Here is a 15,179-nt window from a genome sequence, read left to right as displayed (position 1 = left end):
TAATTTCTGACGCCCTATGAATGTTTTGTTAAAACCATACGAGCGCCCAAACAAATCATATTTTGATTGTCAAAATAAAATGAAAAATTTTAAACTTCCGCTGCGTTTGGGCGTGTAGAAAACCGGGATCTAACAGTGGTATCAGAGCCAAGTTTTTTTCTAAATCGTATGGTTTTGATATATTGAATAATTTATTTCTAACCACACAAGAAAATTTTTCAGAAAATTTAGCACCACGAAAATTTATTTTTCCAGATTTTCGAAATTTAAAAAAAAAAAAAAATTAAATCTGCCCGGAACTGTTCCGGGCAGTCCGTGCGCGCAGGGCCGCGCACGGCAGCGCGCAGCGTGCGCGGAGGCGTGGGACGCCTGCGCGCATCGCGCGCGCGCAGGCGCCGGACGCCTGCGCGCCCCGCGCTAGCACAGGCGCCGGACGCCTGCGCGCACAGCGCTAGCGCAGGCGTCGGACGCCTGTGCGCACCGCGCTAGCGCAGGCGTCGGACGCCTGCGCGCGGCGTCGGCGCGCCTGTGCGCGTTCTGCGCGCACAGGGCCACTGCCGCTGCCCGAAACGTTCGGGCAGCGGGCGGGCAGTGGGCGGGCGGCTGCCCGGGAGCGTCTCGGGAAGCGCGCTGAATAATGGGCCTGAATTGTTTGGGCCTGCGGTGCGATTTTCTGATTTTTCAAATTTTTGGGCAAAATTGATATTTTTGAAAATTGGTTCAATTTTTATTTTGTAAAATTGATTTTTTGAAAATTAATAATTTTCTTGTGAAATAAATAATTAGAATATGATTTTAATTATTTATGGTAAAAATGAGTTTTTACAAGAAATCAATTATTATTGATTTAATTGAAAATTAAATAAAGGGGTTTATTTAATTTATTAAATTTTTAATAATTGTGGTGGTTTGTGATAAATTATTAGATATATGATTTATCAATTAATTAAATTGTTTAATTAATTGATGTTAATATTTGATATTAAATGCATGGAGGATGATCGAGAGCCTTGACCAATGTGTTAGGTGTATGTTAGGATATTTTACTGTTTTTATTCTTTTTATAATATTTGATATTATTAAAGTGGGCCTGGTTTATGGCCCGTTCCCACCCCCATGAGATGTATCCCTTATGTGCCATGGCTATTTAAATGTAATTATTAGAAATAGTGGGATATCAAGACTGGAAGATGGTGGGCCCGATGAACGAGATGAAGACATGTAAAATATTGGAAGCTCTTGTAATAGTTGCATTTGCATCCCTGCATTCACCTAGGTTTGGACCTGGATCCATGTATGGCTCACATGGATCTAATAGTGTTGGCGATCGATCATCCTTATTTATTGTTGAATGCTATATTATGATATATGCGATATATAGTAGTATGCATGTATGTATATTATTAGATAATATAGTTGCATGGATCCGGCAAACATACAAACTCGTGGCACGCGTTTTTAAATTAAAATGATGAGACAATTTTTTAATTAAAATCCCTCATTTTGAATATGATTCAAAATTTATATCAAACCGAATAAGTAAAAATTAAAAGAGTTTAATTTTTCCTTGCCTTCCATCAACCGTGGTTGCATGTTGATCGCTACCCGCGGACAGTGTCTGGCTCATATTATTGGGGAGGCCTGGACGCCGGAAAGCTGTGACTTCCACTGGACATATGATGTGAATTGAGTGGAACTCCCATGATTTCGGCTCATATTATTGGGGGAACTCATGGCGACCGTCTACTACAATTCAACATTGATGGGTTGGTTTGACACGCGAAAATAAACGGCGTCATATTATTGGGTCCTTATTAAACGTGAGGCAAAACACGCGGAGGTTGCATAGGGATGCAATTGTATTCTACTTTTTAGAAATTATAATTGGCTGATATTATTCGGGATTATAATTGGCTAATTGGACTCTACGTGCCCACTAAGGAAATACGATTTCTCTTTTTCATCAGAGAGTGGTGGAAATGTCAAAATAGTGGGAGGGAATTTATAAAATAAAAATCCATATTTTATATCTTAAAATTATTTTAAAATAATCAGCAACCATTATTCTGTTTCCATATCAGTATTTTTTCGATTTCGTCACATAATCCATTTTTGTTATTAACAAGCTAACCAAATCTAATTTTCAAGACTGGTTGAAAAACGTTCTGAATTCAGAGAAAATGGCATACACACTAATGTCAGTCATGATGAACTGACAAAGCATGCAAGATGGTAGGACCATAGTATGCAAGCTAAAGTGTGATGTGCTCGCTTCTATGTCAAATGAACTGTAGGGACAGTTTGAGGATATGTTGAATGTTGCTGACATTCGAATAAACATGCAAGAGTTGCATGGTACATGAAACTCGTACAATGATGCACACCATTTTAAAAGCTCATGACAACATGCATGCAAGATGGGGCTCTAGCCCATGAGCATGGTGTACATATGACTGTGCTTATTGAGAATGTGGTGGGCGTGGAATATTTGATTCCTAACGAGTTAATTGATAACATCAATTTGTTGTCATTCTCTTCCTCATTTGACGGGGTTATGGTGAACTTCAAGTTTAATAAGATATTTGATAGCCTTGAAGAGCTAGTCAATATGCTTATGACTTATGAGATCACCATAAAATAAGAAAAATTGTTGTTTTTATGGGCCTTTCGTCGGACGAAAAATGACCCACAAGATAAGGAAAAGAAATGTTCTGCCCTTCATAAGAAAAACAATCCCAATAAGAGGCAAACTCTGAAAGACACTTAAAAGGCCTACAAAGCCCGATAAGTAAGAACATATTTATTTCACTGCAAGAAGTCCGGACATAAGAAATTATATGTGTCAGAAATGTTCTGGAAATGATAAGTGAATGTCCAAGTAAACATGATTTCAACAACAAACAAAATAAAGTTAGATGATCCAAATCTCACACAAATATGGCACGCTAGACTGGGTCATATTTCACAAAGAAGGATGAACAAGCTAGTGGGAGAATGCATGTTTGATTTGTCAGACAAAAATTCTCTACCTGCTTGTAAGTCCTATCTAAAAGAAAAATGACCAAGACTCCATTCGATGGAAACGTGGAACGTGCGCGTGGTCTATTGGATTTGATCCACACAGACATTTGTGGCCCGCTAAGTGTTAGCACAAAATATGGGAAATCCTACTTCATTACCTTTACTGATGACCATTCGAGGTATAGGTATGTTTATTTGATAAAACACAAATCTGAAGCATTTGAAAGGTTCAAATAATTCAGATGAAGTAGAAAAACAGCTAGAAATGAGTATTATGACACTTCGATCTGATCGAGGTTGAGAATATTTGAGTGCTGAATTTTGGTTATCTAAAAGAGAATTGGATTCTCTCAAAGTGGACTCCACCAGCAACACCAAAATTGAATGGTGTTTCTGAACGTCGTAAGCGAACTTTGTTGGACATGGTTCGATCCATGATGGGATTCACTGAATTGCCTACATCGTTTTGGGGCTTTGCGCTTGAAACTGTGGCAATGTTGTTGAATAATGTCCATACTAAAGCAGTGAATAAAACACCATATGCGATATGGATGGGAAAAACTCCCAAGTATTCTTACATGAGAATATTGGGATGTCCTGCTTACGTGAAGCAAACAGTGGGAGACAAATTGGATAGTAGATCCACTTTGTGCTACTTTGTAGGATATCCAAAGAACTCTGTTGAATATTATTTCTATCATCCCAATGAAACAAAAGTGTTTGTTTCAAGAAATGCCACTTTTTGGAAAAGGAGTTTCTATTAAATAGAAAAGGCAAGATGATAGAATTTGAAGAAATTCAAGATACTCCCTCAACTATAGTAGTTGAACATAATCCCCAACAACCAGTAGTTGAAGTACAAGCTCCTAGAAGGTCTGATAGGGTTATTAGACCACCTGCTAGATATACGCTTCTTCATGAACAAGACCATGTTGAGTCTTGTGTTGGATATGATCCAATGAACTTTAAGGAAGTAATATCTGATACTGATTCAACCAAATGGCTTGAAGCCATGCAGTCAGAGATGAACTCTACGTATTCAAACCAAGTCTAGAGATTAGTGGATCCACCTGAGGGAATCGTTCCCATAGGATGCAAATGGATCTACAAAAGAAAGCTTGGGGCGGATGGGAAGGTATTTTCAGTAGATAGTGAGCATAAGGTATGCAAAATTCAGAGATCAATATATGGTCTCAAGCAGGCGTCAAGGAGTTGGAACCTCAAATTTGATAGCACTATCAAAGAGTTTGGTTTTGCTAAGAATCCTGAGGAACCATGTGTGTACAAGAAAGTTAGTGAGAGTGCAGTGACATTCCTAGTACTTTATGTTGATGATATCCTGCTCATTGGGAATGATGTAGGATTACTGCAATCAACTAAAGTATGGTTAGCCAGTAAATTCTCCATGAAAGACATGGGTGAAGCATCCTACGTATTGAGAATACAAATCTATAGAGATAGATCAAAGAGGATGCTAGGACTCACCCAAGTCACTTATATCGATACCATTTTGAAACGATTCTCTATGGAAGAGTCCAAGAGAGGATACTTACCAATGTGTCATGGTGTTACTCTATCTAAAGCTTTGTGTCCCAAAACTGATAAAGAGATAGAGATGATGACACGTATTCCATATGCGTCAGCTATTGGTAGTATCATGTATGGTATGATATCGACACGTCCTGATGTTGCTTATGCTTTGAGTGTTACAAGCAGATATCAGGCGAACCCTGGTCCAATGCATTGGAAGGCCGTGAAAGATATTCTGAAGTACTTGAGAAGGACTAAGAACTTGTTCATGGTCTATGGGGGTGGAGAATTGAAATTGGAATGCTACACGGATTCTAGCTTCCAATGTGACGTAGATGATTCGAAATCGACCTCTGATTTTGTATTCATGCTATATGGTGCGGCTGTCTCTTGGAAAGGTTCCAAGCAAGACACCGTTGCGGATTCCACCACTGAAGCTGAATACATTGTTGCATCTGATGCAGCCAAAGAGGTAGTTTGGATGAGGAATTTTGCCCAAGAGTTGGGCGTTATTCCTAATGGAGTTGATCCAGTCCCGTTGTGCTGGGACAACACTGGTGCCATTGCGCAAGCAAAGGAACCAAGGTCTCATCAGCGATCCAAACATGTACTGAGGAAGTTCCACATCATACGGGAAATAGTGGGAAGAGGAGACATATCAGTTGAAATAATCCCCTCTGCAGATAATGTTGCTGATCCACTTACATAGCCCTAGCCAAAATCATTGTTTGAGTAGCATCGCGAAGCAATGAGATTATGGGTAGTTGGCTCTAGGGCAAGTGGGAGATTGTTAGAGTAGATGCCCTGCAAGCCAACGGTTGGCTAGGGAATTTATTGACTCAAGTGAAGTAAACAATCTTTATTTTAATATAATTTAACTTTTAATGGTTTCGTTATACTTTATCTGTATACCCATGCAATCAGCATAGATAAAGTCCTTGATTATGCTTTAATACAAATGAATCGTAATTCGATGTTGAAACTCATTTGTAAACACTGCATATTCTAAATTCGTTCCTAGTCGATTCAGCCGCCTAAAACATGGATAAAGGTCGCTTGAGCTCGAGACTAGCATCTGTGATGTTGTGTACTGCGTTTCTTGGTAAGGGCATGGAGATGTCCAAACATGCAGATGGGTAGTCATATGATGATTATACCGAACAACCCTCCCTCGGACTTTCCAAGTGGTTATCATTCATCGAGAGGATAAGTCCGTGGTTATGATTGTACACCATTAGTCCTTATGACCCGGGACAACACTGAGGCTCTATATGCTAGGGCTGTGCTTTGACTCGTTTACCGGCTCCAGGAGAGTCATCAGGTGGCGAGGTTGGGTACAGTTGCGACACATATAGGAGCCAGTGCATTGTAGTCGGGGATTCACCGCTCACCTACGGGTGTGGATATCCTATGTGATCTAATGTAATAATAGTGCATGGAATCTCTGGCCAGAGTATGAGATGTACGTTGGAGAAAGAGTTCTCCAATAGTACACGCGATGCCACTATTATAGTTATCACATAGTTATCGAATTAATATGCAACCCTCGATGAACCAATGGTTGCAGATTCGATCGGGATATATGAGATGAAGGGACCGTACTGTACGTTAATCATAATCGACTGGTTCTTGCAGGCACTATCAGTGATACCTAGGGGATCATGGGGCGATGCTACTAGACGCTCTTACCATGATCCGATGGGTGCAATCAGAAATGAGTTCTGACATTCTTGATCAAGGTGTTGATGAAAAGAATGGGGCTAACTAGGGTAAGCCCGAATAAAGGATTATGTTCTGAATCACAAAGAGTTGTGAACCCACGGCTAGCTGTATCCCTGAACCATTGAGGGTCACACAAGCACTGGATCGTTTGTTCCCGTTGAGAGAATAAATTCAAATAGTTGAATTTATATATTATTATAGTAAATTCAAGGAGTTGAATTTATGATAATTAAATTTTGAGAAAATAAATTCAAGGAGTTGAATTTATGAAATAGTAAATTCAAGAAGTTGAATTTATGAAATATGGAGAGAATAAATTCAAAGGGTTGAATTTATGAAATTTGATAATTTAATTTATTAAACTCAAAAGTTGAGTTTATTAAATATTAAATTTTGGATGTGAGAAATTCAAGGAGTTGAATTTATAATTTAAATATTAAATTCAAATGTTGAATTTATAATGGATATAATGCATGAAATTTCGGTGAAGAAAATCGAGATTGCCAAATGTTGGCATGCAATTTTAGAATCTTTAATGAACTTAATTAATTAGATTAATTAAGGAAATGAAAGATTAGAAATAATAATAAGAATTTTGATTCTTATATTTATATATTATATTGCATCCGAAAGTTTTGGAAAAATAAAAAGAATATGTCATTAATTTAGAATCTTTAATTAACTTAATTAATAAGATTAATTAAGTAAATTAAGGATTAGAAATAAAGATAATGATTTTGATTCTTAATTGATAAGGGAGCACCCGAGAGTTTTAAAAAGGAAAAAGAGGGACTACTCTTCAATTCAATTCCTTGGGCAGGAAGATTTTCGGCTCTCCCAACTCCAAAAGGATTCTCTCGAAAATCTCTTCTCAAAAATAAGGAAAATTCGGCTTATAGTGTTGAGTCGATTTCTTCTTTATGTTTCTATCTCTACGCAAAAGTTCTTCTACTTTTCTAGTGCAAATTAGAAGAGGAACAAATCATCTAGTCGTGGACCTGATTAGAAGAAAGGAGTCCTTGAAGAAAGTTCGTAGGGATTCATCAAGAGCCAGATCTGTTATACCGGATCGGTTGGTGTCTAGTGATTAATTCACAAAGGTATAATTTCTGACGCCCTATGAATGTTTTGTTAAAACCATACGAGCGCCCAAACAAATCATATTTTGATTGTCAAAATAAAATGAAAAATTTTAAACTTCCGCTGCGTTTGGGCGTGTAGAAAACCGGGATCTAACATTACTATCATTCATTGGCTTTAATTATAGGAAATTTCATTGAGGCAATATATCAAACATTTGGTAGGCACAATAGTATATTAGCTCCTTAATCAATGAATTCAATGGTAATCTTTGAACAATAAGTATATATAACAATATACATATCAATTATATGCCAATGGAAGGAGCTAATGAACAATAATATGGCTTGATACATATATAAGTCATGTGAGCACGAAGGAAAAGCTTTCACTTACAACCAACAAGTAAATGATGGCTATGAGACCTTGATTGAATTCCTACAAGCATCAACACAATGATAATCAACAATTAACACCACTAATCCAATGAATCATAAACCTCAACTTCACCCTTCATCCATTCAAACTCTTCCAATCCCAAGAAATAATCAAACCCTTACCTTGTAGCTTGAAGTTGAGGTAGAATAAGCTAAGAATTCTATTAGGCTTCCTTAACTTGAAGTATAATTTGGAGGAAAGAAAATCTTTGAAGGGAGGGAGAAAGCTTGAGAGCGATAGAGAGAAGGGAATGAATGAATAGAAATCCCTAGAATCACATTAAAAAGCCTCAAAATCCATCAAAAACGTGTTTTCTATGCCATAGACACGGACCCCGTGCCCCCCTCCGTGTATAGGTCCGTGTACACACTGTAAATCACTTATTTTTCGTGGCAAGACCCGGACCCCGTGTAGGGGTCCGTGTAGGGGTCCGTGTACCCACTGCCAGGGGCCAAAAATGCAATTTTTCTTCCGAATTAGCCAAAGTGGTAAACATAAAAGTTGTAGCCCTATGTGTTTTGTTTAACCCCTCCAAATTTCAGGTCATTCGAAGGTCTGAGCAAAGAGTTATGCCCATTCTACCAACATGTGTCAGTGCAGGAACAACGAAACACACGACACACTTCGGGCCGCTTTTGGCTCGTCTTCCCTAAGGATTTGAACAAAACTCAAAATAAGAAAGTTATAGCCTTATATCTTATTTTCTAATGGAGGTGGCCCCATATCAATTAGATCAATATACAAAACATTATACTAAAAACCACAACTACCGCCACATTTGTCATACCCTTTATGCACTTCCATTTTCTATTTGGCTCAAGATCAACTTTCTATTCTACCCATTCATTTCCATAACTATCACCAACTATGAACATAATGTCAAAACAATAACCGTTTCAATAAAGATATCCATGAACAATAACCATTCAACATAATCTCAACCAGTAAAGCATAAAACATGATCATAACAATAATAAACCACAAGGGTTAACATGATTAAAGGTTGGGCTTTTACAATCTCCCCTCCTTATAAAAATTTCGTCCCCGAAATTTACTTACCGTTGAATAAATTGGGATAACGATGTTTCATTTCTTCCTCGGGTTCCCAAGTCGCCTCTTCAATCATATGATTCCGCCATAAAACTTTTACTATACCAATCTCTTTGTTTCTTAATACTTTTACCTTGCGATCAAGAATTTGAATCGGTACTTCTTCGTAGCTTAGGTTAGGTAAAAGATCTAATGATTCATGTCGAAGAACATGAGATGGATTGGGAAGATATTTGCGTAGCATAGACACATGAAAGACATTGTGCATTCGATCCAAGTCTGGTGGCAATGCAAGACGATAGGCTCGGTCTCCAATCTTGTCTAGAATTTCAAACGGCCCAATGTATCGAGGACTTAACTTACCTTTCTTGCCAAACCGCATCACTCCCTTAAAAGGGGCTATTTTTATAAAAACATGATCACCTACCTCGAATTTCAAAGGCCGTCGACTGTACATCAGCGTAACTTTTCTGTCTAGACTGGGCAGTCTTCATTCTTTCTTGGATCAATGCCACAACATCTGTTGTTTTTTGAACCAACTCCGGGCCCAACATCTTCCTTTCACCTACTTCTTCCCAGTATAATGGAGATCAGCACCTTCTTCCATATAAAGCTTCATAGGGTGCCATGCCGATTGAAGATTGGTAGCTGTTGTTATACGTAAATTCGACAAGAGGCAATTTGGAATCCCAACTTCCTGGGAAGTCAATTGTACAAGCTCGTAACATATCTTCCAGAATTTGAATTACCCTTTCAGATTGCCCGTCACTCTGAGGATGATATGATGTGCTAAAGGCCAACTTGGTGCCCAAGGCTCTGTGTAAACTCTTCCAGAACTCAGAAGTAAACCTTGGGTCACGATCAGATACAATTGATATAGGTATTCCATGAAGTCTCACAATTTCGGCTACATAAACTTCAGCATATTGGTTCATTGCAAACGTTATCTTTACTGGAAGAAAATGAGCTGATTTGGTTAACCGGTCAACAATCACCCATATGGAGTTGTAACCCTTTGGTGTTCTTGGAAGTCCCGTTACGAAGTCCATGGTGATGTGTTCCCATTTCCATTGAGGTATAGGGAGAGACAGCAAAGTCCCCGCAGGTCTTTGATGCTCAATCTTAACCTGCTGACAGGTTAGACATTCAGAAATAAATAACATGATATCTTTCTTCATACCTGGCCACCAATAAAGACGTCGAAGATCTTGATACATTTTGGTACTGCCAGGATGAACTGAATATGGCGCTGTATTAGCTTCAATAAGTATATCCTTCCGAATGTCATCACCCCTAGGAACACAAATTCTACCTCGAAAGGTCAATAAACCATCACGATTCGAACCAAATTCAGAAACTCCTGTTAAATCATTTTTATTCTTCAAATCTAATAACTGAATATCCAATTGTTGCTCCTTTAGAATACGATCAATCAAAGTAGAGCGAAGAACTAGTGCAGATAACTGATCTACTGTACCTGGAGATACCAGAGTTATTTCGTTCCTTTGCAAATCGAGTAATAACGGTTTCTGAATCATGGAACCCAATAGATAACTGGATTTACGGCTTAAAGCATCTGCAACGACATTAGCTTTTCCAAGATGATAGCTAATGGTGCAATCATAGTCCTTTACCAGTTCCAACCACCTCCGCTGCCTCATATTCAATTCTTTCTGCGAAAACAAATAACTCAAACTTTTATGATCTGTAAAAATTTCACACTTCTCACCATATAAATAATGCCGCCATATCTTCAAGGCGAATACTACAGCTGCCAACTCCAAATCATGCGTGGGATAATTCTTCTCGTATTCTTTTAGCTGACGAGAAGCATAAGCGATTACTTTCCCACGTTGCATCAACACAGCACCTAACCCCTGCTTTGAAGCATCTGTATACACAACAAAATCCTCAGTACCACAAGGAAGTACTAATACAGGCGCAGAAGTTAACTTATCTTTCAAAGTTTGGAAAGCTTGTTGGCATTCTATAGTCCATTCAAATTTGATAGCCTTTCGTGTCAAGCTCGTCAATGGTAATGCTATTTTCGAGAAATCCGCTATGAATCTTCTGTAATACCCAGCCAAGCCAAGAAAACTCCGTACCTCTGAAACTATCTTTGGAATGGACCATTGCTTAATAGCTTCAATCTTGGACGGGTCGACTGCTATTCCTTCTTTTGACACAATATGGCCTAAAAACGCCACTTGCTCTAACCAAAACTCACATTTCTTTAATTTCGCATATAATTGTTTCTCCCTCAATGTCTGTAATACGATCCTCAAATGCTCCCTATGAAGTTCTCGTGTCGTAGAATATATCAAAATGTCGTCAATAAATACAATCACAAAAGCGTCCAAATACGGCTTAAAGACACGATTCATCAAATCCATAAACACTGAAGGAGCATTAGTTAGCCCGAACGACATCACCAAAAATTCATAATGGCCATACCTCGTTCTAAAAGCAGTCTTCGGTATGTCCTCCGTTCTCACTTTCAATTGATGATATCCAGATCGAAGATCGATTTTTGAAAATACAGTGGCCCCTTGCAATTGATCAAAAAGATCATCGATTCGAGGTAAAGGATATTTATTTTTAATAGTCACCTTGTTGAGTTCACGATAATCAATGCATAACCTCAATGATCCATCCTTCTTTTTCACGAACAAAACCGGAGCTCCCCATGGGGAGGAACTAGGACGGATAAACCCTTTATCTAATAGCTCCTGCAATTGATTCTTCAATTCTTTCATTTCAGTTGGAGCCATTCTGTATGGAGCTTTAGAAATTGGGGCTGTACCTGGACTCAATTCAATAACAAACTCTACCTCTCGATCAGGAGGTAAGCCAGGCACATCATCAGCAAATACATCAGGATACTCCTGAACTACATCAATATTCTGAATTTGCACATTACTGTCCCTATTCACATCCGATACTAATGCCAGAAAACCAGTACACCCTTTATTCAATAATTTTGTAGCTTGTAGACAAGAAACAAGGGGGATACTTAGCGATGAACCTAGCCCAACAAATTCATCACCTTCATGATTATTAGTTAAAAACCTCACGGTCTTTTCCACACAGTCAATCACGGCACGATAAGCGTATAACCAATCCATACCCAAAATAACATCGAAAGCAACAATCGGAATTACAATAAAATCAGCATACAACAATCTCGAACCTATCTGTACTGGACATGCTTTCAGAATACTAGTAGGACAAATCTCATCACCAGAAGGCAACATAATATTGAATTGTAAAGGCATGATAGTAGGCTCGCGAGATAAGGAGTGCATAAATACATCAGACATAAAGGAATGTGTTGCACCAGTATCAATCAATGTAAGTGCTTCCTTTCCAGATATTAGAATATTACCTGATATGACTGAAGAATCAGGATTGGCTCCTTCTTTTGTCATCGTAAAGATTCTTCCTTGAACTTTTCCTTTATCAGAGGAGAGAGGACATTTTTGTGCGGTATGCCCCATTTCTTTGCACCTGTAACATCGGCCACTTCCAACCAGACACTCACCTTTGTGTGGCTTGCCACACTTAGGGCATAACGATCTCTCCACATCTGAAGAAGGCACAGAAGGTTTATTGCGTTGCTCCATTTTGCCCTTTCCTTTGAAGCCGCCTCGACTAGAAGGACTTGCACCTTGACTCTTGGCTTGAAAGGTTTGTCTTCTCAACTGCCTTTCCTTTTCAATCTCTTGCTCATCAAGTTCAGCTAGCAGTGCCCTTTCAACAATATCTTGATAAGAAACCACTTTAGCCATGTGAACATCTCGTCGAATCTCGGGTCTCAAGCCGCGAATAAAGTGCTCTCCTTTATCTTTATCATTCTCGGCGATGAAAGGCACAAAGACACAACCTTCTTCAAATTTAAGAGTATACTCATTGACAGTCATGGCAGCTTGTCGCAACTCGAGAAATTCTTGCATCTTCTTCGCTTTAACTTCTCGAGAAAAATATTTGGTGTAGAAAAGCTCTTTGAATGCATCCCATTTCAATTCACGAACATTCACTGTAACCTTGTTGGCTTCCCACCAAATACGTGCTGCTTTGACCAACATAAAAACTGCACAACTAACCTTGTCTTGATCATTGAACTTCAAATAGTCGAAGATGGCTTCCAAAGACTTGATCCATTCTAGAGCCACCAATGGATCAGAACCACCAACAAAATCAGGAGGGTTCATTCTTCTAAAACGATCATAGGCACCATCTTCAGAACCTTCTGTTGTGCCAAGAACTCTACCACGACCACGAACCTGAGTCGAGGTGTGCATGCTCAACAACTGTTGAATTTGTTCACCATGAACTTTCGCCTGTTCTTGTATTAATTTACTGAAATCATCTACAACGTTGGTAGTCCTATCAGTAGTAGGGATCCTATCATCCCCTTCAGTAACCTTTCGTTTAGGAGGCATTTCCTACACGTAAGCTCACTTTAACATAGATATGAAGAAAATACATCAATAAAATTAGAATATGATCAACTCTCAATGTTAAAATCAATAGATTCAGGATCGAAAACATACCGGATTGTCCTAGGTAGAAGAAGTCATATACGGTCCAAAAACTTTCGCTCTGATACCAATTGAAACAACCCACTCCCATGACATTTAAATTAACTAATTAACATATGCGGAAGCCTTAGCATTTACGAGGGAAAGTACAATATATCATTTACATCATAAACATTATCCATACTAATATACATGTTCGTTCGCAAAATAACATCCAACACCTAACCATAAGTCAACATATTCCATTATTCATATAACAAACTACAAAATACTTAAAAACATCACATGTTCATTCCACCCAAAATAAAATGACATGATAAAAAGTTTTCCCCCATTGCCTTCTATATGACTTCTCCTTCCTCGGACAATCCATTTCAGTCCTTTTTATCACCTGCATCACATGATATTAACTGGAATGAGAATAAACTCAGTAAGTAAGAAGCTGTACATAGCAATTACATATACATAACTTTGGCTTAGAACATGGCTATGGCAATGGCGATAAAGAATGAATCATAAATCTCAAATCAATGTAAAGAGTATCATAACATGAATTAAAGGAAGGAAATGACAGTTCTATGACCTGTGACCTGTGGCAAGTATCTCTTTGATATAAATATCAAAACTGTGAGAGATACTTCATAATCATGTGATTGGCCAATGACATGCATGAATTACTATCATTCCTTGGCTTTAATTATAGGAAATTTCATTGAGGCAATATATCAAACACTTGGTAGGCACAATAGTATATTAGCTCCTTAATCAATGAATTCAATGGTAATCTTTGAACAATAAGTATATATAACAATATACATATCAATTATATGCCAATGGAAGGAGCTAATGAACAGTAATATGGCTTGATACATATATAAATCATGTGAGCACGAAGGAAAAGCTTTCACTTACAACCAACAAGTAAATGATGGCTATGAGACCTTGATTGAATTCCTACAAGCATCAACACAATGATAATCAACAATTAACACCACTAATCCAATGAAACATAAACCTCAACTTCACCCTTCATCCATTCAAACTCTTCCAATCCCAAGAAATAATCAAACCCTTACCTTGTAGCTTGAAGTTGAGGTAGAATAAGCTAAGAATTCTATTAGGCTTCCTTAACTTGAAGTATAATTTGGAGGAAAGAAAATCTTTGAAGGGAGGGAGAAAGCTTGAGAGCGATAGAGAGAAGGGAATGAATGAATAGAAATCCCTATAATCACATTAAAAAGCCTCAAAATCCATCAAAAACGTGTTTTCTATGCCATAGACACGGACCCCGTGCCCCCCTCCGTGTATAGGTCCGTGTACACACTGTAAATCACTTATTTTTCGTGGCAAGACCCGGACCCCGTGTAGGGGTCCGTGTAGGGGTCCGTGTACCCACTGCCAGGGGCCAAAAATGCAATTTTTCTTCCGAATTAGCCAATGTGGTAAACATGAAAGTTGTAGCCCTATGTGTTTTGTTTAACCCCTCCAAATTTCAGGTCATTCGAAGGTCTGAGCAAAGAGTTATGCCCATTCTACCAACATGTGTCAGTGCAGGAACAACGAAACACACGACACACTTCGGGCCGCTTTTGGCTCGTCTTCCCTAAGGATTTGAACAAAACTCAAAATAAGAAAGTTATAGCCTTATATCTTATTTTTCTAATGGAGGTGGCCCCATAACAATTGGATCAATATACAAAACATTATACTAAAAACCACAACTACCGCCACATTTGTCATACCCTTTATGCACTTCCATTTTCTATTTGGCTCAAGATCAACTTTCTATTCTACCCA

At 38.4% G+C, this 15,179-nt stretch overlaps 1 protein-coding gene across 1 annotated transcript; it reads right to left on the bottom strand.

Annotated features, from left to right (window-relative positions):
- Positions 1–9,406: 9,406 nt before the first annotated feature.
- LOC140819120 (uncharacterized) lies at positions 9,407–13,283 on the bottom strand. Its single transcript, XM_073179131.1, has 5 exons — positions 11,645–13,283; positions 10,611–11,053; positions 10,080–10,493; positions 9,591–9,968; positions 9,407–9,538 (listed from the first exon to the last, which is right to left on the bottom strand). Exons 1-5 carry the CDS (start codon positions 13,281–13,283, stop codon positions 9,407–9,409), a joined length of 3,006 nt encoding a protein of 1,001 aa, XP_073035232.1.
- Between the last annotated feature and the right edge of the window lie 1,896 nt (positions 13,284–15,179).

The sequence above is a fragment of the Primulina eburnea genome, chromosome 18 (genome assembly GCF_022965805.1).
Source record: "Primulina eburnea isolate SZY01 chromosome 18, ASM2296580v1, whole genome shotgun sequence".
NCBI classification, from domain to species: Eukaryota; Viridiplantae; Streptophyta; class Magnoliopsida; order Lamiales; family Gesneriaceae; genus Primulina; species Primulina eburnea.
Note: the sequence above shows the minus strand (reverse complement) of the source record. Positions and strands in the feature narration are given on the sequence as shown.

Excerpts from the sequence above, each read along its gene's own strand:
- LOC140819120 (XM_073179131.1), bottom strand. The coding sequence starts at position 13,283 with ATGCCTCCTAAACGAAAGGTTACTGAAGGGGATGATAGGATCCCTACT. Across the intron at positions 9,969-10,079 it reads CTAATACAGCGCCATATTCA|GTTAAGATTGAGCATCAAAG; the intron begins GTTCATCCTGGC and ends ACCTGTCAGCAG. Across the intron at positions 9,539-9,590 it reads GTGACGGGCAATCTGAAAGG|GAAGTTGGGATTCCAAATTG; the intron begins GTAATTCAAATT and ends TTGACTTCCCAG.